The sequence below is a fragment of the Mugil cephalus genome, chromosome 18 (genome assembly GCF_022458985.1).
Source record: "Mugil cephalus isolate CIBA_MC_2020 chromosome 18, CIBA_Mcephalus_1.1, whole genome shotgun sequence".
Taxonomy (NCBI): Eukaryota; Metazoa; Chordata; class Actinopteri; order Mugiliformes; family Mugilidae; genus Mugil; species Mugil cephalus.
In genome coordinates, this window is record NC_061787.1 from 2,615,984 (window position 1) to 2,639,953 (window position 23,970).

The 23,970-nt window shown below is 44.0% G+C and overlaps 1 protein-coding gene across 3 annotated transcripts in view; it reads left to right on the forward strand.

Annotated features, from left to right (window-relative positions):
• The first annotated feature begins 3,899 nt into the window (after positions 1–3,899).
• LOC124995732 overlaps positions 3,900–23,970 on the forward strand; it is a 34,600-nt gene continuing 14,529 nt past the window's right edge. The window contains exons 1-5 of one of the 3 annotated variants that reach the window (XM_047568369.1): positions 3,900–4,210; positions 5,003–5,032; positions 9,080–12,445; positions 14,144–14,404; positions 14,667–14,796. In XM_047568369.1, the coding sequence (XP_047424325.1) occupies positions 4,025–4,210; positions 5,003–5,032; positions 9,080–12,445; positions 14,144–14,404; positions 14,667–14,796 (3,973 nt within the window). In that variant the 5' untranslated portion in view covers positions 3,900–4,024. Of the gene's footprint in view, positions 4,211–5,002; positions 5,033–8,022; positions 8,190–9,079; positions 12,446–14,143; positions 14,405–14,666; positions 14,797–23,970 lie in introns of those variants that run through there. The other 2 variants (XM_047568371.1, XM_047568370.1) reach the window with 2 other exon arrangements.

The window sequence follows — 23,970 nt, forward strand, 5'->3', positions numbered from 1 at the left end:
AGACTTAAAGAGCGTGTTTATCTATTTATATTATAGTTTTTATATAGAGTTATTTATAACTGGTGGCATTATTGTGTCCTGGTGGATGTATAGTAGCCAAATGTACCCAGGCTGAAATTTTATCATCATATGAGTCTCGTCTGTCATTACAAGAAAATACCTCCGCATCAACCTGATCATCCTCCAACCATCCAGAGACAACAGCTGCTGTTCTGTCTTCACCAGATGAAACGATCTGATGGAGCAGGAGTCAGTTCCAAGCAGAGAGACTTTAGATCAACTCCGCTCAATAGAAATATGTTCAGGTTAAAATGATACGGAACGAGAAACCCTACAGGTGCTTTTCCTCTCGTCCGCCACCAGGTGGTGCTGTGGTAGCAGTGGCTCCGTGTTCCTCCAGCAGAAGAAAACCAGCTGAGCTTGAGCCCACATGTAAAAGTTCATCCTCAGGTTTGAGGTGCTTTAACCCCTGGTGAGAATCATTTATCATCTATCTCTGTCTATGAAACAGGTCGTTCGGATGCTAATTATCTACATATATTTATATTGTTTAATCCAGGCTTTGAGTCTGTGACTAGAGAACAGACAGAATGTTTTACTGATGCTCTGTTATTAATGATCACCTATTCATGAGTAATGAGCCTTTATCAAAGTTTAATTTCATCTTCAGAGGACGAACCAGAGTCACATTGTCTCTGTTGATCCACGTAGAGAAAACACATGAAATAATCCAGTCATTGGTTTGATGAAAGACACAAATGAAATAGTTTTCGTTTCCAGTTTCTCTCAGTGTTTAATTGTTCAGCTGTTTCATTTTGTGAGCTGCTCTCCTCTCGTCCCGTCAGGTTGTGGTTTACAGGACACGTCCCTCTGCTGTCCATCATCCTTCTCATGGACGTGTACGTTGATCTCTGCCGTTCACTGGGGTGAGATTAAGTTTCTCTTTACTGTTAGACGTCCTCAGGTCTGAAGGGAAGCTGTACACACTTTAAACTGAAGATGAAGAGATGAAGATGATGAAATAAAGTCTCAGAGGTTAATTGAAGCAAGCAGCCGCTGACGGGATGTCCCACATTTCACTCAGTGACACCTCCGACACCTGAGATGTAACATCTGTGTTTTATTAATTGTGACTGAACAGTGACTTTAAAGAAGATGCCTTCAACAGACCACAGCCCTGGACTAAACGCGATGATTTCACATCCTTTCCCTCAACGTCAGTTAAACCTAATAAAGCCTGAGTTCAGGACAAGCAGATTATTTATTATATTATAATTACTAGAGTTCTCAGTGTGTAGGTAGACTGCTGCAGTCCAAACTCAAACAGAAGAGACTGAAAAGATGTGCAGCTTTAATTGTAGTGTATTATAGAATGAAAACAAGGTGAATGAACGGGTGTTTAGTTGAGGTAGATCATATTCTACAGGTTAAATTTAATTTCTTCTAGTGGACCAGGTTTAAAGAGCTTTACTGCGTCACCTCGTCTTTCCTCCATGTTTCTGCTCAGTTACCTTGAGAAGAAAGCTAAAGGCATTAGATTATTATACGAACACAAACAAAGTCTGCGTGTTTCTATGAAGCCGTTCATGTCTCAGTGATCAGCTGAATCAGAAGTGGCTGAATCAGTTTGAAGGGATAGTTTTCTTGCATGTTCACGAGGTTTGATTTTGGCGACGTGTTTTTTCATTGTAGATAAAATCCTAAAGTTGTTCTGAGCTTCGGGGGTTGAAGCATCAACAGGTGCATATGGAACATGTTAAATACCCCAATGACTCCACTCTGGAACCAAAAGCATCCTCCAGACCCAGACTGAGAGAGACTCGAGTCATCCAGTTTGTGACCCTCAAGCTCGTGCTCCACAGTGCTAGGACATGGAAATAAAAGAAAGAAATTACACTAATAAATCAGTAGATACATAAATAGGTTTTATTTTAAAGGACAATAGTACTTATAAGACAATAGAACTTGCTGAAAGCTGAACAGAAACACCAGGAAACAAGCAGGTGACTCACAGATGACGAAGAGAAAGGCAGGACTACGTGTATATACAGGATGTCCAGGAACATGAATCTCACGTTCGATAGTGGGAGAACAAGCAAACAGGGTTAGAATTTGAAAAAATAAACGTTCCCCACACGCAAATAAAATAAATAAACTCTCTAAGATTAGTTTTGTCTCTGTGTTCAGACTTCCTGTGTGGTTAGCGTCACTGCTCCACGCCGCCAGAGGCCTCAGGACCGACCACGCCTGTCGCAAGAAGGTCTACCGCCTCCTGCACAGGAAGCTGGTACCGCTGCAACCTCTCATTCACTCATTCACTCATTCACTCATTCGTTCATGTCCTCTGGAGGGTCTGGGCTGGGGGAGGGGGCTTGGGTCTGTCCCAGCTGTGAGAGGCGGGGTCCACCCTGGACAGGTCTCCAGTCTACCTCAGGGTTTACACAGTTCATTTAGAACCAATGAAACTAACATGCACGTGTTTGATGTTTAACTGATTCAATTTCACTTAATTTGAATATTCAGTCCGTTTATTATTCCTGTGAAGATTGTGCATATAGATTTCTGTTGTTATAGATGACAGTATGTGGTGTGCGCTGAGTGTTTGGGATTAATAAAGAGTCTCTAAGAATGTGACACCAGTCTGGAGTCTGGTCCCGTTCTCAGGATGTTCTCAGGTGAATCCTGAGGACTTCTTTGACCTCTTCTCTTTTCCAGATGTTTCACGGGGTTGGAGTGAAGGAGGGGGATGTGCGTCGGCCCACCTACGTTTACCCTGACGAGGTGAAAACGTTGATGCGCTCCGTCTTCCCTCAGGGTGTCTGTGACTACCCAGACCCCAGCCACGGTCAGGTCAGGGGGAACATCTGGCTCTCGTGCCTGTACATAAACAGCTGTATCATCAGCTTCAGGCCAGACAGACGCATGCATGACTCTTATTTATGAACAAAGTCAATAAATATTCATTCATTCATTGATCCATTCAAAGGGCTGGAACCTGTCTCAGGTATCTCTGGTCTCTAGAGTCCAAGTTAGAGTCCAGGTGTGATCGCTGGTCTGGTGTCAGTCCACATGTGAACTCATCCCTCTGGTTAATGTGAACACAATGAATCCTGGTCCCATTAAAGGCCACCTATTCTACAGAAGAGGAGATGAACTCATTTAATCAACCACTGGTAGAAATGATCACCTAAATAAGACAAAAGCTCAGAGGGTTGTAGTTCTGATCTGCAGGTCTCTAACATCAATAATAAGTTCATGTTATTGGTTGTGAAGCAGCAGTAGAGTAGAGTACCAGCAGTAGCTCTGTGTGTGTGCTTCAGGTGGTGAAAATTACTGTGGACGATTTGCACCAAGTGGAAATCAACTGAGGTGTTGACCAGTGACTGAAGGTGATGGACCAGTAGGAAGACTTCATGCTGTTAGTGTTGTCGTCCACATGCTTCAAAACGTTTGACGTGGATCTGGTTCTGTGTGATTCAGCATGAATAAAATCCTTCTGACTGATGCACTCTGGTTCTTTTATTAGCTCTATGCTTCAGGCTTGATACATCAACACTTATAAGTACATCATTTTGTAGAACATCTGTGTTTTATTCATTATATTCGCTTGAGAAGTATTTTTATTTTTCTGTTTTCTGTTTTTTTGAGGAGTTATTTTAATTCTAATATCCTGTTCTCTCAGCAGCACGGAAATGTTTTCTTTTGCTCAGAAGAACTTCTCTTATTATTATTATTATTATTATTATTATTATTCAGATTTCTCCTCTGTAGTATCAGTCTAACTCTGATGATGATGATGATGATGATGATGATGATGATAATTCATGGTCCGAACCAGCAGGGGGCGCAGTAACCAGGATGCCGTCCCCCTGAATAGAGTGTGGATGTGGGGGGAGAGTTCTGGGACTTGTCTGAAAAGTAAAATGCGTCTATCGGAGGCTCCGGGGGGGAACGTCCACTGTGCATAGGTGCTGTTTGGTCTGGGACATGGCGCCAGTCCGGACCCCTCTCTGAGAGCTCGCTAATGGACTTCAGGAGCAGAGACCCGGACACGGGAGGCGGAGAGGAGCCGAGCGGCGGGGGGCGGTCGGAGGGGGACCTGGACCCGGACATGAACCTGGACCTGGATCGGTCCTACCTGCTGTACCGGAGCGCCGGGTTAAACGTGGCGGCTTACCTGCTCTGCTGGATCCTGCTCAGGTGGTACCAGGTGAGACCACGTTCCTCACCTGGTGATGCGGGGTTCCATCCTAATCATGTGTCTGTGACACCGAGAACGAACCTGACATTTAACAGACTGAGAGAGAAGCTATTAACTGCTACTGGTTTTCAGAATGTGAAATTAAAAATAACTTATTTGAGTTTCAATTCAACAAAATCTAAACCAGTAAATTAATCTGTGATCCTTTAATCTAGTAAACCAGAGGTAAAGGAGAACACAGTGGTTATTAGATTTATAGAAAAGAAGATCAGTGATTTCAAATCTTTTCTTTGGTCTAAATGGAGCACAGACATGACTCTGGAACAATATGGAATTTTAGATTTTCCGACACAAGGGATCTGGTCATCTGAATTTCTCTCTGATTGTCCTAAATCTGGAGAAAAAACAGGTTTATTTGGACCTGGACCATTGTCACCATGGAGACTACATCCTGGACCAGTCCTCTTTTTGATCTGAAGATCTATTCTCCTGCAGCTACACGTCCCAGTTCATTCAGAGCTGCTCTTTTAATTGTGTTTTCGTCTCCCTCTTTTTATTTTTCTACCTCTTCCTCTAAGTTGTCTCCGGTTTTGTGCATTTATATATTAATAAATGCTCTGACTCCTCTGAGCATCACGTTGGTCATTATTAGTTAAATGTGCTTTAGAAATAAATCGAGAATCTGTTGTAAGCATTGTGTTATCACAAGCGTCTGTACATTAATTACCATGGAGCAAGTCATACCCTTCTGTATAAATGTCAGTGATAAAAACTCAACTCTTCTTCTCTTTCTCTCCTTAGAGACTCAGATGCCAGTGTGCCGCTTCTCAGGTAAGCCAGTGATACATTCTATAGTTTATAGTTGAGAGTACAACCCAACGTGGAGCTGGAGGTCGAGCATCAGTGAGTCTAGATAAAGTCTACCATCACTGCGGTACTAGAAAGAAAGCTCATAACTTACTTTAAATCCTTGATATTAAATTTGTAAACTGTTGAAAGTGTGATTGTGTTAGTAGTTGAGTAGCCAGAACTGAGATGCTTTAGAAACACCCCCAGATGGAGGGCTCTGCTGGGACACTCATGAATTATGCACACGAGGAAACAAAACACTGTGTTAAGTGCAGGGGACAGAAGGGCTTGAGAGAAGTGGGGGGGCTCTCTGAGGTTCCCAGCGCTGGCCCCATCCTCTGTAGCACTTGTTATACAAATGAAGGAGTGGATGCGTGATGGCTTCCTCCTGTAACTGTTGGTTACCCAGGAAATATGGAGGGAACTCTTTTTTACTCACTTGTGGGGAGAAACCCAGAGATCAAGGCCGTCTGCATTCTCCTCTCAATGAACGTGTGTTGCTGTGGAAATCTGAGGATTATATTTTATCTAAATGGTTCCAGAGGTTGTTCACATCAGCCTCTAAAATCATTCAGCCAAATAAACCAGATGTCGGTTTGGATCCTACTACACACGTTAAAAGTTAGAAGGATTTTCCCTGTCAGTGAAACACTAAAAACATTATGACCACGTTCCTAATATTGTCTAGGTCTCTCCTGTGGTGAGATTCAGAGAATGGACATGGGCCTTCAGAGGGTGTCCTGTTATTCAAGAAGGGGCCTCTGTGGATCATCCCACAGATACTTTATCAGTTTGGGATCTAGTGAATTTGGAGGCCAGGTCAACACCTTGTGCTGTTCTTCATGTTATTTTAGATGTTTTTGTGTGTGTGTGTCTGTGGGTGGCTGCTCCCATTGACGGGTGTCATTGCTATGGGGTGGGGGTGTCTACTTCTGGTCTAGGTTGGTGCTACATGCCTAAGTAACATCCACACCAATGAATACCAGCTCCAAAAGTTTCCCAGTGGAACACTGAATCGTCACAAGATGGTTTAAATGTCATTTACTTCTCCTGTCCGTGGTCATAATGTTGTGGCTGATCGGTGTATAGGGTTTATTCAGTATGAGTAAGTAAAAACATGCTATTGTCAGTCTGATCTTTATCAGACTGCATGAGTGTATACTGTGCTGGTTTGGTTCTGCCTTTTAAGGCAAGAAAAGGTCAAAGGTTAAAACGAAGCCAAAAACCACGTCCCTGTAGCGTCAAAGCATCTTCTTCTTGTATTGGGTTGGCTGGCGCCAAATCTGTGAAAAACACAGAAGACATAGAAGAAGAACCAGAGCCCCGGTTGTAGCCATGCAGTGACTGAGATGTTAGTCGGTAACCAGTGTGATGTGGATGTGTGGTGAGGTGGTAGTAGGAGATCATCTAAATAAAATCCACTCAGGTCAAAGGCTGCAGCCAAACAACAACAACATCAAACACTGAACGCTGCATCGAAAAGTTTCCTGGAGTCATATCTTCCAGAGAGGGTTAGGGAGTTTATGGCAGCATTGGACCCAAACAACAAGCACTGAACGCTACATTAAAAACAACTGTGAATTCACATATAATCTTCCACAGACTTTGTGTGACTTTCTGTTTCTCGTTCTGTTATCTCGCCGCTACTGAACAACATCAGTGCTTCTTTAGCCGTTTCTTTCTTACAGCGAACAAAGCGTTTTGTGAAAACAAGGCATTAATGTGATTAAAGTGTTGGTCGGTTTCTGGGTGACGAGCTTCAGCGGAGGCTAAGATGTTGCTCTGGCTCTAAGACAAGGGGAGGGGGGGCAAAGCTGTGAGCTTGTGTTCTTCTAATCATTTGCTCCATAGCTGCAGCAAAAACTGAACAGAACCGCCTAGCTCCAACTCGTCTGAGGAATAAAACCGACAACTAACTCCATGTCACGCTCCAGTTCTTTCCTCTTTTCTGAACATCCTAGATCTAAGGCACTATTTCTTTTTTAAATGACCTCAGTCAAAATGTTAAGTTGAATATTAATTATCTGTTGTTTTCCTTAGCTTTTGTTTCTAAAATGAATCTAAAAATCTAAAAAAAAGTTGCATTTCAGCACATACGGTAGTTCATCCCACACTGAATCTCTCCTCTGGCTGATGAGTTCAGCTTCTGTTCTTTTTCGGTCCATTTCAGCGGATGTGCCAACGTCTAAATGGGTTGTGCTTGGCTTTTGAACCACAACAGCTTTTCTGTCCCTCTGTAATTGTGACAGGCAGCCAGGCCAGAACACAGCCTTTTATTTCAGGCCTTCTGGGAAGAGAGCGGCTGGGCCGTGAGTCATGGCTCTGTTGGGATGCAGACGATACCAGGTCACTCACAGAACACTAACAGAAGTTTAAATTTCTGGGTCCATGTAGCAGCAGCAGCAGCACATGTTTAAGCTTTATTCTAATAGTTTTATATTGTTTTGCTGACCTGTGAACATCCCTTCCCTCAGAAATAGTGGAGTTCTATGAGCAATTGAGAGCCATTCTAGACAAAACTGTCTCTAGACAGGTCAGACACCAGGGTTAGATTCTAAGACCTGTCATGATTCACAAGGTAAACACGTAATAAAAAAGGAAAGAAAACTGGAAAGAGCTGCTGCTCATATTTGATTCATAGTTCACAGTATGTGATTTAAAAATAAGATGATGAGAAAGAGAAACCTTTAATTAATTGGTAGGACTAGGACTAATGTGTTGCAAAGCTAAATGTGGAGCTTGCTTACATGATAACTTGTCCTGGTGCAGTCCTCTTAGTGTTAGCTGGCTGAAGGTGCAGCTCTGTATTTATAGCCCAGCTTCTTAGTGTCTTTCCTCGTTATTGAGACAGCGAGATCAGCATGTACCTGCTGTTTTGAGGCTGTATTAAGCCGTGGAGTCTGTAGAAGGACAACGCTGTTAACATGAAGTGAAACGGGAAGGTTTTAGTCAAAGGACACGTTATGGTTATGGTGGAGTAAAGCTGCAGGCATGTAGGCGAAGAGGAGACCCAGCCGGCGTGGTTATCTGTTGGAGCTTACACTATGTGTGTGGTGGGGGTGGGGTCATGGGAGCTTTGGTGAGTTGGTTTGCTTCCGGCGTTTGTTCTCTGGTGCTGGACACTGCTGACGCATGGAGAGTAAGTATGGCTATGGTTAAGAAGGAGAACAATTTTCAGTTCATTTTCTAAAAGAGCAGTTTGTTAGACGTTTCCATCCAGATGGAGGAGGACGCGAAGGATCTGGATCAGATCATGAGTGTTTGTAACCTAAGTCTCAACACTTTGATATTTACGTCAACCCAAAATATTACGGAATGATCACACATTATCAGACTAATGCAGCATTTAGAGGAGAATCCATCCATTGTTGATGATGTCTGGTGTAAAAAGTGATAAAAAGTAATTTGATCCTCTACGTCATCACAGTGGAGAGCATCTAGCTCAACTTCACTCCAGCACAAGCTGATTATCTTGTTAATACTGTAGCATTGTTAGTATAAAACACCCCTCTGAAAAAGAAGGTCATGAATCAGAGGAAGTTTATGGCTCCTTATGCAAGTTTAAGAATATGTGAAAAAGCATGGAAAAACTATGTTATATAACATATATAATTTATAATGGTAAACAAGAACAACCTCACAGTTCCTCTCTGAGTCATATGGAGCTCTGTAGTGGAAACATCGGAAACATCCTAATTTATGTGGATATCTTCTCTTCTCTTCATAGATTCTTACTAAACATGTTTTAACCAAGACATGTATGTATTTCTGATTTCCTCTTCTCCTGATCTTGGTTTAATTCTCAATTATATTTCACTGTTGTGTGTTTTTGTACTTGTCATCGACTGTTGAGCCAAGTGCAGCTGCAGAAATCCTCCCAGACGCCTTAAAAGGATTTATGACACTCACATATTATCCAGATAAAGATTACTGATTGCTGACAGCCTTACACCGTTCATGATTTGCTGAGCACTACGCTCTCTTTGACGTCTCCTGGTTTCAGTTATGTCTTCTTTCGTGTTTTCGCAGACCCATGGAGTCCTCCTAGACTCTCCCAGTGTCTCTGACAGATTAAACTCAGAGCGGGAGGCGTTTGGTGCCGACACACCGGATGAATGTTATGAATCCTGCTCCTGCCACAGTGGAACCCTATCCAGCGGCTCTCTGCAGGGACTGGATGATGCTGATATCTGCCAGCGAGCTGCAGGTTGCAGGTTCTCCACTGGACTCGATAAAGTCCGACGGAGAGAGACATTGTCAGATGCTTCAGAGACTAATGTCAGGAGGAAAAGTCCAGAAAACCATGTGGATTGTAATGCTCCCAGAGACCAGAGATCAGCTGTGACCAGACCCTGCCCGAGGAATGCAATACTAGCACATGACTTCCTCCATGAGCCGCCCGAGGAGAGCACACAGTCAGACAGTTTACATACTAAACGCCAGCAGGTAAATGCTCTAAAAGACTCTGGAAAGGTGAAGCTCTATGTGCAGCACGGAGAGAGGAGTCCAAACAGAATCAGAGGCTTGACCCAGACTGAAGCATGTATGACACTAACTGCTAAAGAGGAGACGACTGTGGAGACGGGGACGACTCAGACAGACGACACAAAGTCAGACGTGAAAAATAAAAAAGGGGAAGAAACATTAGAAACATGTTATACTTTAAATGGATGCTACAGAGAACATGGGCACTGTGCGAACAGTGTGTACTTATCAGATAATACAACACATCCCATAGCAGAGAGCCACTGTAGAGATGCACCAGACAGAATTGTTACACCAGAACAGTCTGAATGCGGAATAAATCTAACAAGAGACGTTATTGCAGCAAGTCCAGAGCTCAGAGACACACATGATGCACAGAACGGGTCAGAGATCCAGCCTCAGGGTCACGCTACTAGAGCAAAACCCCAGGACAAGGATCATCAGGATCAAGATCAGGACCTGGATCAGCCCTGTTTCCATGACAGGTCTACAACTGAGGGAACTGAACCATCTGGGTCAGGGAATGAATTCTGTCCCTCCACCACATCTCCCACATCTTCTCCTCCAGTGGAGCTCTGTGCTACTGGACCTACTGTTCTTCCAAACATTTCAAAACTTCTCCCCCCCGTCCTTTTGGCCAACAAGGAACAGCTCGCTGAGAGGCACTCTGATCCAAATCGACCTAAGAATGCAAGGTCACAATCAGGACTCGTTCCAGGCCAGACTCAGGGTTTAATCCCTAATCTCTTGGAGCAGGAGGTGGCTACGATAGAAACCCCCACTCTTGTGCAGCTCCTTTCTGGGAGGCCGGAGCCGGGGCATCATTATGTGGAAGACTTTTCCTTTTCTCCAGGCAGCTGTGGAGCAGAGAGGAGGAGGGTAGGATCCTCCTCCTCTCTGCTCCGTCACAACCAGACAGAAGAGGGGGGTGGCTGCCATGTTTATCCTGACCAGAGAACAACTGTGGAAGCTGTGAGTGAAGACAAACGTCCACAATCACAGACTGTCTCAGAGGAGCCCTCTGAGGACGGTGACCCTGGTGTTTGTTCCTCTCGGCTCAGTGAGAAAAGAGAAAGTTCCTCTCTGACAAACACACCAGCTACTGTTGGCTCAGCTTCAGGCCTCTGTATGCTGGAGAAACTGGACTTGATGAAACCGAAACCCACATCCCTTCCTCTGGTGTCAGACACCAACAATAACACCAAGGCATCCATTGACGGCCTGAAAAGAGGGAACGGTGTCGGCTGTTACTGCAAAAGCAATGTGAAAAAAGCTTGCCCCTTGGTCCCCCCTCTGAGATATGCAACGCTTCATCCACAGGCCAGACTCAGGGACAAGGATGAGTCCTGGAAAGACTTCTCTGTTGAGCAGAGACCTAGGAGGGACTCGGAGGACTTTTTACCTGAGCTAGACCACCGTTGTCTTATAAGCGTGTTTGATACAGACAAGTTAGAGAAGAGTTGTGATGCTACCAGAGTTGTAGAAATTCCCCAATATTATGACAGAGATGAAGGCCTTCAGCAGGAGAGGCAGGAGTTAAACCAACCAGGGGGTCAGAGCCTACCCAACAGAAGAGAGGACACACAGCAACAAGTTAAGATGGTGAGCTGCTCGTATCCTAACATCAGCCCTGCTAATAGTAACCTCGAGCCAATCCTGGAGCTTCCCCACCACCAGACCACACAGGAGCCTGGTACCACTACTGCATTAGATCCTGAGGGGGGTGCAGAGAACCCTGGTCTGAGCAGTAGCAATGAAAAACCGAACAAAAAGAACAGTCAGGCTGGAAAGAAGGGCTCTAAATTCTCTGTCTTTGCTAAAATGCCTTCTTTTAGGAAGAGTAAGGCCTCGAAAGGCTACAAAAGCCAGGAGGACCACCTTGCTTCTTCTGACGGAGAGGAGCCAGGGCCCCAGAGAGACACCTCAGATGATGACAACCTCAAACAAACTGTCCAGCAAGTGTTTTTTTATCAGAGGGAAGAGGGAGACAGTGGCTTCTCCTCCTCTACCTCCTACGCTCGTCACGTCAGTGAGCTCTCCAACAAGGGCAGTGAGGACGGCGGAGGACCAGGTCCAGACCACATCCTCCTCAGGCAGCTCGACTCATCGCACGGGAAGAGCTACAAGAGGAGCAAGAGCAACGACACTATAAACATCCTCACGCGCTTCACACAAGCACACAGGTCCCTCTCCAGCTTTTTTGAGTCCCGTTTGAACGATGGGGAGAGTTTGAGGGACGTGGATCCTGGTAAAACCAAACCCTCCTGGATGAGGCTGAAGAGGACGAACAAGTCTTTGCCACAAAGAGACTGCAGCAGCACAGCTAGGACCCAGGACTGGGATAACTTCACATTCCACCCACACCATCCAGGGTCACCGTCCTCCCTCCGAATCCTTTGCCACACTGACCCCATCTCCAACCGCAGGGCTCCTCAGAGAAGTCAAACCCAACACTCAGATGGATGCAAAACCGAGCAGTCGAGAGAAAGATGCTCACATCGTAGTCTACCTACCTTCTTAGAAGACCTCTCCAGCCCTGTCACACCTTTGAGCCCATCCACTCCTAACAACCAGCATTCACCGTCTCCGACAAGACCCCACCCAGGGGCCAGCAAGAGCTCTCCTGAGACCCCCCAAAGACCAATGAGCCCTAAACCTAACACTCCCAGGCCGGTGTGTCACCGGCAGGTTTCTCTCCACCCCCAGTCAACAAGGAGCAGCTCCATCTCTCCCATCAGTCACTCACTCAGCGTGGAGGGACTGACCGACCCCCCCGACAGACCGAGGACCCTGAAACCTTCAGCCAGCCCTCTGGCTCTAAGCCTTAGTCCACTGGATGCAGCCGAGGGAAGAACAGACAAACGGTCACAACTCCTCCTCTCTGCCAACGGCTCCATCAGTGACATGGAGGTAAGAGAAAAATACGCTCTTCACATGTTTTTTTGATCACATTAACATTTTCATTACCTTTCATCTGCCAGATTCTGCAGTAGTCCTAGTGAAGAGGTGAACAAATGATAGCTAGCGCCCTCCTGTGGCTTCCCCCAGTAGAACAGGCCTGTGTAATAGGACTGTTCCGCTCATGCCCTGCAGACTAATCCCACCATCAGAGACCGGAGCTCAGCCGGCCTCGTTTAATCTGTCACAACTAGAACGATTCCAGGTTTAAGATTCTTTGGCCAAATACTCTGTAACAATGCAACAGCGTTACAATGTAATGAAATTTTCAGTGCATTGGAGCCCACTCGACTTCACAGGAACAAAATACAATAAATAAAATAAAACAGAATAAACAAAGATAAAAATATATTTAAAATTTTTTTATATATTTGGCAAATTGTGATAAATATATGGAAACAGAATAAAATGGAAATTTGGATTCCAGAGTTAGGGTTTATGATGATTCCTTATTTGGGTTTGGGTGGGAATGAGGAGGACTGAGGTTTAATCCGGTGGGAGCTGCTGAAGTCCAAAACTTCTTTTATTTAAAAAGAGTTAATATATTCTAATCCATAATGGATCATCAACATCACATTTTAAATGTGTCCGTTCATTTTGATTACTAGAATTAAAGCCTTTAGTAGACATACTTCATTATTTGTCCAGGCGACTGTGTTATATTATTTATATCATTCCATCCTGTGTAGATGCTATTCCATGTGGCTTCTCTGTCTGTATAAATCTCTGGATACTTAACCAGGCTCATTCACCCGATACATAATAAAGTCAGCGAGCTGCAGCAGAGTTATGACCAGAAACAGCTCTAGGTTTATTACATTGATTCACTGACTGTAATCGTTCTCCTATCAGAGCGTGCAGGTGGAGACTAGAAAGATCATAAGAAGTCATTAGGAATGCCACCATTAATTTGTACCAGACAACAAACACTTTTCCAACAAGATCTGCAGCATGGACATTCTTAAAAGCGTCAGATAGAAGAATTAGCATGTAGCTCCATTCTGCTCACGTCTACTGAAGGTAAAGTTTCTTTACTCCTTGTGTCCATCTAAACGAGGATGTGTCAGGGTCTGGCAGGAGAGGAGAAGAGGATAACACGCCTCTTTTATTCATCTAGCACTGATGACACTTCCTCTCTGCTTGAGGGCATTTTGGGTTTTTTGCTTAACGATGATTTGTAGATCCCAGGGAGGAGGAGACACAGACAAGAGAAATGAGAGAAGCTTTAGGCGAACCGACAGTAAACATAGCAGACTCACACTGACCTAACGTGATAGAAAGATATGCACTTATTTAATAGGTGGTCTGTTCAGTCAGTGGGGAAGTCACAGTGTTGGTTAATAGATGAATGACCTGACGTAGCCTTGATGAGTGTCTTTGCGTGTGCTGATAAAGACTGAAGCTTGTTGGTTCTGTAAGACACGTGATGAGACTCAACCTCCTTTATGGGTTTTACAACTTTCAGACTCTGTTGAACCAGATATTACATGCACTAGACTACACAACACGATTGTAATATTTAATGTCTGAAAAAGTTTGTGCGATATCAAGGATGGTTGGGGTTGAACCTGTGGCTCTGCAAATACATTCGCCTGTCCTGATGTAAAGAGCCGAGCAGGTGACTGTGACTAACCAGAACATTGTGCAAAGGCCACTCGGAGCTATGCACGACCCTCCAGCCGCTCCAGGTCAGGTCAGCTGGAGGAGGAGGAGGGGGAGGAGGAGGAGGCGAAGGAGGAGGACAAGGCCTCGGCGTTCTGGGACTGGTCGCTGGATGGACGGCCTCGGAGGAGACAGTGTTCAGATGACCTCTGGATTGAAGAGCAAAAGAAGTTCAGATGCAAACGGGACGCAGCCATGAAGAGGAGCACGGGTCAGCTTAGCACACCATCGTCTGAGAACATGGACAAAGTAAGACGTGACCTCCAGACGTCACATGTCTCTCCGTCTCCATCTTCTATTGCTACCTCCTTTCCTGGACCATCTCTTTCTCCTGGTACTTTTTCTTGGATTTACAGCCTGGGAGCCTGAGTTTTACCTCTGCTCTCTGTTTCCTGCCTCCTAATCATCTACTCATCCATTCATCCGTTCACATCGTCCATTCTGCTCTTCGTCCAGTGAGTAATCCTGATGTCCGCTACCAGCGCTTTGAAACAATTCTCCGTTTTCACAGACAGATGCTGGAGTCACTTCGGGAGCCCCTGCGGCGCCCCAGGGAATGTCCCTCAAGGCCCATGGCTTCTCTCAGAGCACCCCCACTGGTCTGGACTGTTTGGGCTGGAGACGATGCACTTCCTACTCCTGTAAGTACCCCGCTTGGTTCAGTCGGCTGGTTCCCTCAGGGTCTCTCAGGCTCTTTATTTCTAAGATGAAATCTACTCATGTGTCAGATGTGTTATTTTGTCCAAATTCTCCAGGATAATTATTTACATCGGTTTATTAATCGGGAAACATGTAGAGTGATTAGAGTCCGTCTTTGGTTGCTGTGCTCCTGTGGAAACATGGACCTCGTCCCTCTGTACATGGGCAGGGTTCTGGATGTTCCTTTAATATTTATTTGAGTCTCTCCAGAGAGAAGCAGTGAGACCAGTAGATGGATGGCTTGATTAGAGCCTCTGTTCTTTAGAAGAGGTTGAGCTTTTGATATGAGTATTTTGCCATTTCATCCAACCTGACTCCATCATTAAACTGACCTTTTTTGATGTGAATCTGTTCAGGTTTTGTCTCAGGATGTGACAGTGAAGGGAATCTGATAGTTGGAGCCAATCAAAGTATTTGAACATAAACTTGTTTATTCGTGCTTAGTTTGATAACATAACTGACATGCTCATGAATTCATTATAATAACAACAAGAGCAATAACTACTTCAGAGTCAGAGTGTCTTCTTTTCAGCATCTGATCCTTTTCATCTGTGAACATGTTAAAAACAGATTCATTGATTTATTGATTTAACACAGCACAGTAGCTAACATATGTCCAGATAAAATACAGTCTAGAGCAAAGACAGAACTGACTGGAAAGTCTCAACTATTGCTACTGAGTAAACTGTTCTGGTCACATTTTCCTTGGATCAACATAAGTCTACTGCTTTTTTAGTCTATTTGGAGAAATATGGGCCTTCTTAGAGGAGACATATATTTACTCTGTTGTAGTAGAAGATATTTGGATTATTATTAAGTGTTATATATATATAAAAGCTGACGTTTTGTAGTGATATAAACAGCCAAGATCGAGTTGTAGAGATGGTTTCAGTGCTGCATATTGTCAGTCATTCCTTAGTTTCCCACCAGATGTCACCAGAACGTTTCCTTTTCATGCTGTCGCCTCTGAAGGGTGGACTTGTTGTTGGTGTTCTGGAGCGTTGTTGTTGTGTCTGAAGCCTTAAAGTTGATGGATACGAACTGTCTTCTAATATTTTTCACCCTGGAATTAAATGAAAGTGTCTCTATGAGACACTGATTTAAAACCTGTGTGTGTCTGAGCTGCTGCTGCTGATTCTCTTGTGTCTGTTTTTATGTATGTGTGTATGCACCAAAGCTTATGGAGCGCCCCCTGGTGGCTGGCTGCAGTATAGATCATTATAAGCCACGCCTCTCAATGTTAGTGGGCGGGACTTGGAATAAACTAAAACACTAAAATACACGTGTTATAGAGCTAGTTAACATGATACTGATGCTTGTTCAAGAGTCAGTTATTTCTCAGGTGTTTTGTTTTAGTTATTTGATGCTATGTATAAAAAAACAGTTGTGATGTCATGATGGTTGACTGGTTGCTGTGACAACTGCAGGTTGTAAATGAAAACGGTCAGAATCAGTGAGAGGTGAAGCTGGTCGTTGTTACATGAGGCTCAGTGTTGGGGGAGACAGATATTAGTATCATATTTTTTAGTTTGATTCATTATTGTAAAAATAATAATTGGATTGTGTTTCTATTTGCCTGGTATAATGGAGTCTATGGATAAACTCTGCTCTCATGATGTTAATGAATATTTTAATTTGTGAATATTACTGTGATAAACATATGAATAGAGAGTTTATCGGCAGATTAGAGCTGATGAGCTGACGCTGGAGGATGCGTCACTGTCAGTAAATGAAACCGACACACAGGAGGAAGCATATGTGTGTGTTTGTGTTCAGGAGGGTGGAGGAATGGAGAATAAATGGGAGGGGAGTGGAGGGGAGGGCAGAGAAACATGTTCGCTGTCATTAGCAGGAAAGCGACACGGTCGAGCCGTAGGAGCCCCCCCTGCAGGACCCCCACTGATGTCAGCCTGGAAAAAGGAGGGAGGGGGGGGGGCGTGAGGGGGACTGAGTGAGTTAATGTGAGGGACTGAAACGGTGCAAATGGGGAGAGAGACCACGGAGAAACAAGAGAGGAGAGAGAGGAGGCAGCCGCTGTCTGAGAGCTGATGCGGGAGGAGAGAAAAGGAGCTCAGCTCGGTGCATGGGAGGAGGATCAGCTCAGCGAATAGCGCAGCATTCAGCATCCAGGAGGCCACCTCTTCCTCTTCCTATTCCTCTTCCTCTTCCTCTACGTTCACCGAGCTAAAACCACCTGGCCATCTGGCTCACCTCCTCATTATCTCCCCTCACTTCCTCACTGCCCGCTCCCCCCGTCCCCCCCGCTGTCGTACGTCCAGATCAGGATGCGGACCCTGCAGGGCTCAGAGGGGGGCGTACCCCTGCCCGGGGGCAGCTGTGGAAGCAGCGGCAGCTCTGGGCTGTCGCCGGGCTCTGAGTCAGACGGAGGGAGCCCCAGCAGCGGAGTAGTGGAGAGCATGGTGGACGGAGGTCTCGGTGTGGGTGGATGTATGGGTGGAAGTGGAGGAAACAGCTTGGGGGGAACTCTGAGGGGCGTCCTTTCTCGATATTGGAGCTTGGAGAGTTTGCACTCTACCACAGGTAAGTCCTGCACAATGCAGGTCTGCGGCCATCGGTGTCAGAACCTAAGAGATGCAGCGTAGAGACAGAAATGTGATGCTGACACTATGTCATGAGGTTAGCGTGCAGAGTGTGTTGCTCTGGATTAGACTGGACGTACTGTGTGTGAGGCACCCGCTGACAGGGCGGGAGCTGTGTTGATGTGTTTGGGTGGGCCGGCTCCTTGAATGTCTAGTCATGCAGAAAGAGCCAGAAAATGGCAACAGCATTGTCTCTTCCAGTGACGTGTCTTCTCCTTCTCATGTGTAGGTACAGTCTCCTCTTACCTGCCGCTCTCTGTTAGATTGAATCTGCCCCTCCTCAGCTCTGAGGATGCTGATAAACGTTTTCTTCTAAATCAGTGGTAACAACATGTTTAGGCGTTTCTGCTTGTGGATTCCAGAGCAAAGCTCCTCATGAGTCTGAAACCGTCCATCACCTCAGTGCTAAAAGCACATTTAGATTTCTGACTAAAATTAATGATCACCTATAACGTTCATCGCCTGTCAAACGTCTGTCAGCTGATTCTTGCCTTGTTGTTGTTGTGAGACGTTCAGATAAAGAGATGGTTGTGTCTGATTGGCCGTCAGCTCACGACAGGAAAAACCACTCAGTCTGTTGATGGGAGACATGTGTCATCAGAAACCCGTTGTAGAGCCCAGGAGGATGCAAACATCACATAGAAAAGATAAAGAATCCAGCACATGCGAAGAAACGTGTGCATGAGGAGGGAACCATGAACCATGAACCATGAAAGGTCAGAGTAGATCTGACCTACATCCTAGAGAACATTGTTTGCTTCCTGTCTCTGCTGGTTAACTGTTGATGGGTGAATATTAAGGCTTGAATCAGGATAGTAATACACAGTGGGCCCACTCCAGAAGGTGACACTCACATAGCACCCACTTGAACGTGATCTCATCCTTCCTGATGATAATGTTAGACAAGGAAATGGTCACATGTCTCAACTTTGACGGAGTTGAAACCAGGAGCTGGAGTCTTGATCCGTGGTCGAGGCCGAGGCATCGGGGAGGGAGGAAGCTGAGTCACTGATGTTGTATTTTTAACAACACTCGTATAGTTTCTTACCAGCCAGGGACAAACTCAACTCCCTACAATACCAGCGTGTTATTACTTTTATGATACAGCCACATGATTTTTTAACCCAATAAAGATACTTAAGTTTATAAAACCAGTATAATGTCCTGAAAGTGTGAGGAATAGATAGTTCTGCAGAATCTTCCACATCTCTGCAGAAACATGTCTCAAAACAACAAAAGATATACACAAAAGTATATCTGTTAAAAAAGATTAGACTTGTGCATTTATTTATGTGCATTTTTTTTATTCAAAAGAATTACTCCATATTCCATCTGAGTGAAGCCTTGTTTCCAGTATGTTGATGGTTTTCTCTCATCAACTGATGCTACAACATTTCTGTTGTTTTAAAGTCAGGACTTTGGCCGTTCCTAAACATTCATCTTGTTATTCTTTAACCGTTCTTTTGGAGAACCACTTGTGTTCTTGGGCTTGTTGTCTTGGTCTATAGCTGCGTAGAAGTTCCCCTGGGTTCCTCTGGTTCCTCTCCCACTATGATGGAGTGATGTTTGTTGGTGGACCACTCCTGTGGAGGGGAACAGTCGTCTTCAATCTGTCTGACTCTCTGTGGATTATCTGTGGCTTCCAAACTCTATAGAGATGGTTGAGGAACCTTTTCCAGCCTGATGAGCAACAACAACTCTTTATATCTGAGCTCCTCACAAAGCTCCTTTGTCCGTTGTCATCATACACTTCAACACAAACATGTTGTGAAGATCAGACTGAGACAAATCCCTGATTTAGAGAAACTAAACCAGGAACTGAGTCTCATCACATTGATGGAAACACTTCCGGACACATGGACTCTGATTTAATCCTACTTTCAGGCCTTTCTGTTGATATTTTATCAGATTATTTCATGTAGAGATGTAGAAAACTCTGAAAGACGTAAACACTTTTCAGCTGTATGTCCAAATGAGGTGTGCGGTGTTGTCATTGCTCAGGTCGGAGAGGGAGTGAAGGGGAGTTCGAGGTTGAGATTTCCCAGATGTAGAAAAGAGATTAGCAGAGAGGTCTGACGTGGTCGAGGTTACGTATTCTGTATATTCTTCTCTCTTTAAGGGAGCTGGGGATAAGTGCCTCCATTTTCTCCATTTTGTGCTGGCAAACAAGAGGACATCTGTCTCCTGTACAACACTGAGCCGCTGTGACAGATCTGAACGCACACTGACACAAATACAGGCACACGAGCTCCACTGAGGTCACTAAATAAGTGGATTGTTTAGAAATCTTTGGGCAGCAAGAAAAAAGAAGCAAACTAAAATAGGTGCATTTACAACGCAAGAACAAAATACTCACATTCCATGTGTTTATTTGGCTCATGTCACATTAGGCTTCCTCCACTGGCATCATGCTGTAAAGCCAGCTAATATTTGTCCTCTGAGGATTTTACAGTAGGAATTAAATGAATGTATATCTGTGAAAAACAATGAGTCATAGCCACAAACCGTTATGTCTCTCTTTCCTCTTGTGCTTCCAGTTTCTTAAAATGATGGACAACAGGTCCTGGGTGTAAACATGTCTGTGCTTTTAGGAACTTTAATCCCTCCTATCATTTAAAGTAAGGCCAGCTGGAAACTGTGCTGCTCTCTGGGACACGCTGCCAACTGTCCTCATGTGTGGGGCAAGGAACAGTGAGGGAAGGATGGGAGGGGGGAGGAGGGGATGTCTGAAAGCATCCATCACAAAAATGGGAGGCACACAGCTCTCTGGGAAATAGGTCACCGTGGAAGAGCCAATCAGCCGGAGGCGTCTCCATGTCCAACCTCTGCTGAAGTTACTTAGTTGAGACAGAGACAAAAAAGGGAACAAACACATCGACTGCACTGGCTTCACGAGTTCATGAGTCCACATCAGATCCAAAACTTTACATCAGAGCTAAATGAAACATACACGTCACCGTTCAGTCTGGACAGAGTTTTACAAACTAGTCAAAGCACTAGAGGCTTAGATGCACAACAGTTTATTTCTTTTTTATATATATTTATTTTTTGTTTCACATTTACAAACACAGATTAACACAAATTAACTTAAAATTAAAGGGTGCAGAATGGCTGCTCGGGCATTTTTCCGTAGTGTACTATTTTATACAAGTTATATATAAAGATGAGAGAATCAGATTTTCATGTCATGGCAAAAATTAGTCAAAGAGCCAGTGATTATTAGAAGATTAACTAGTAGACACAATTCTGGGTATAAAAATTAATACAACATCGGGTAAGGCGTCACAAAGGTCATGACATCACCACATGTAAAGCAAATAGTTCAGGTTTAGACGTGTCTCATTTCTCTGGGTTTAAGTATAGTTGGTGTCTGAACAAATATTAATACAAATCCATCCTAAATTGTTCTTCTTCTAAACCTGGTTTAGGAGACTCTTTCAGCAATGTGAAAAACATTCAGGAGATAAATTTATTCATATTAAAGCTTCCCCGCCTCCGTTAGCATTGGTAAGATCATTGAGGCATCCAAGTTACATCTAAGAAAAGACCTTAAATAAAGATAACAAAAGAAATGTCTGTTGTGCAGATCACGCAACAGTTTCTTTCTGATCTCTTATTTATCTCATGTATATTTAATATTTACTGTTAAATAGATCCTCTCAGTTCATTTTTGTTCAGGTGTTATCTCTTTAGAAATAAAACAAAAAATTGCATTAAATGCACCAAAAATAAAATTGATAAATATAGATTTCAGATCATATATAGCATTAGACATGCATGATAAATGAAACCTTTCTAATCTGAGTTTGTATGTAGTGTTTCACTCTGTGTCAAATGTATGATTTATTTATTTGTGCCTCACTATTCAGATGAGGGCTCAGGAGAACGTGACTAATACCTGGACCACACAAACTCACTGATTAAATCAGATCAAATCCTCTCCAGCCGTGGGCCACGCTCATCCACTTCATCCACATTCACACTAAACGCTAAAAATCCCCTAATCCCACATTAGACCCACACACGGCGAGACAAAGAGAGGAGTTTGTTTTGTTTTTTTAAAGTGGGTTAATCCAAATTCTGTTTCAGATGCATGAGCAAAATATTTTTTACAGATGAAAGTATGAATGTTTGTAGGAAAATTATTTATGTAAATGACAGCAATTCTGTTAGAATAAATGATAAATTATATGTTAAAATAATGGTTGAGAAAGTGGAGCCTTTAAAGTTATTGGGGATTTTACCACTGGATCCTCATTATTATGGCTGTAAGTGTTCCTGGTGGCCTCAGGGAGGCTTGAAGACCACCGACAGCCCCCTGGGTTTAGAGGAGGGACAATATATATGTAGAAATATATGAAATATATGAAGGTCTGGGCCACTCAGGTGAGATGTATCTGCAAATACATGAAGGTTAATCATGCTTAAAATATATGAAAATGCAAATTGAAAAGGGTTTAGATTTCATGCTTGTTATGCAAATAAGTAAGTGGACTAATGAACACCTGAATACTGTGGAATATATTTAGAACTGTTTGTTGAACCCAGTAGCAATGCTCTGATGCTTCTGGGCTGAGGGAAGGGTTTGAGATGAGAAGGACATCCCAGAGATCTCTCAATGTTTCTCAATCAGCTTTTCTCTACTATAAACTAAGTTATTATCAACTTCCAGGTATAAAGTTTCCAGCTGTGTGGTGTCTGTAGAATCTCTCATCACAGGGAATCAACAAGTCTTCATCTGTGTTTCTAGACATGCTAACGCTGTTGAACTCCTGACACATTGATCCTGAGACATCAGTGATTAACTCTTTCATGAAGTCTCCATCTGAGAAATGTTTTCATGTGGGTCAATGAGCTGAGGAGCTCAGAACTGAACCTGAACCAGTCGGAGAACTTCAGACTAGCTAGCTGCTGTTAGCTGAACGTCCTGCTCTGGTTGGGCTCCAGTGTAGCTCTGATGTTTGGTTGTTCAACAGCTTCATCTCACATCAAACAGAAACATTTCCCCTCGATTTCTGTCAAGATTGTTGATCACCTGTGGTTAAACTGTGTAACAAATTCCTCATGTGTGTGAACATACATAACAATAATACATCTTCTTTCCTTATTTCATTTTATTTCTTACGTGGTCTCATCACTGAAGGCTTGAGGCTTGAGTGGCTCTTACCTTTGTGAAACTGTCATGCATGTCCATGAGGGCAGAAGTTAACTCTGAAGCTTTCAGACACACACACACACACACACACACTGCTGCCATATGTCATCTGTAGGATGAACCCAGTCTACTTCTGGTCTCCTGTGTCCTGGTTTGCTGGCCAAGTATTTTATGTCAGTCAGTCGTCCAAGCCTGTCCAGTCACGTTCCACCCTGCAGCGCACACACATCTAATGAAAGAGCAGCGCATTACGCTTCAGTTCCTCAGCTGACCACACGTACACTTTAGCCACTGGCTATTGAATGTTCTTTGTGCAGACAAATCTGATCCACTTATACATGGCTAGCCCACATCCAGGGGCTCAGGGTGATTAAATGCTGCAGTCCAACCTTACTAGCAGGCTTCACTTCCACACAGCCCTTTTAAAAAACAGTCTTCTATTCTGATTCAATCAGCATCTCAGTCTCCACACACACACACATTTCTCAAGGATGAGCTGATCAGCCAAGCGAGAGTCACACAGTAAACTGGTAAAGGAATCTACTGCTTAGAGTGAGTCCTGTGTTCACTAGGTGACACTGATTGGTTTTGTTCCCTGTGGATGATAAAAAAGTGAAACACCATGTTAGCCAAAGTACGTAGAGCTCCCCCTGGTGGATGGTTTAGTTATTTAACGCTTTAAAAGCAGGATGTGACATCATGATGACTGACAGTTGCTGCAGGAACCTGAGAGTAGGATATGGAGTCATAACATTATGACCAGCTTCCTAATACAGTGTAGGTCTCGCTTGTGGTGACTCATCAGAGAATGGACGTGGGTCTTCTGAGGGTGTTGGATGTTATTAGTGGGATGTGTTAGTTACTCTCCACAGATACTTGATCAGTTTAGGATCTACATGTCTAAGTAACATCCACACCAATGAATGCCAGGTCCAAAGGTTTCCCAGTAAAACACTGAATTGTCACTAAATGGTTTAAATGTTACTCACTTCTCCTGTCAGTGGTCACAATGTTGTGGCTGATCGGTTTGTGAAGTGTTGTGCTGGTTTCTTATGGGAAGGTTTTTGGTCCTACCACCGGCCCAGTTATCAGTGTTAAATGTTCCTGGTTGGTTCTCTGTCTCCGCTGTGACATCAGCTGTTGGTAGGTAGATGCCTTTGATTGGAGGATAGCAAGATTATTTATAGCTCATCATCCAGGTAGCCAGGTATGATTCTGTTAGAAGGGACCAGACAGCCAGCCTCGTTTTATCACGTGATGATGTGATCTATTTCTTAACAGCTGTGAATGATCCTTAATAACAGAGACATGTGCAGAATATTCAACAATCGTTACAACGCCACAGACGCACATCATGCCCC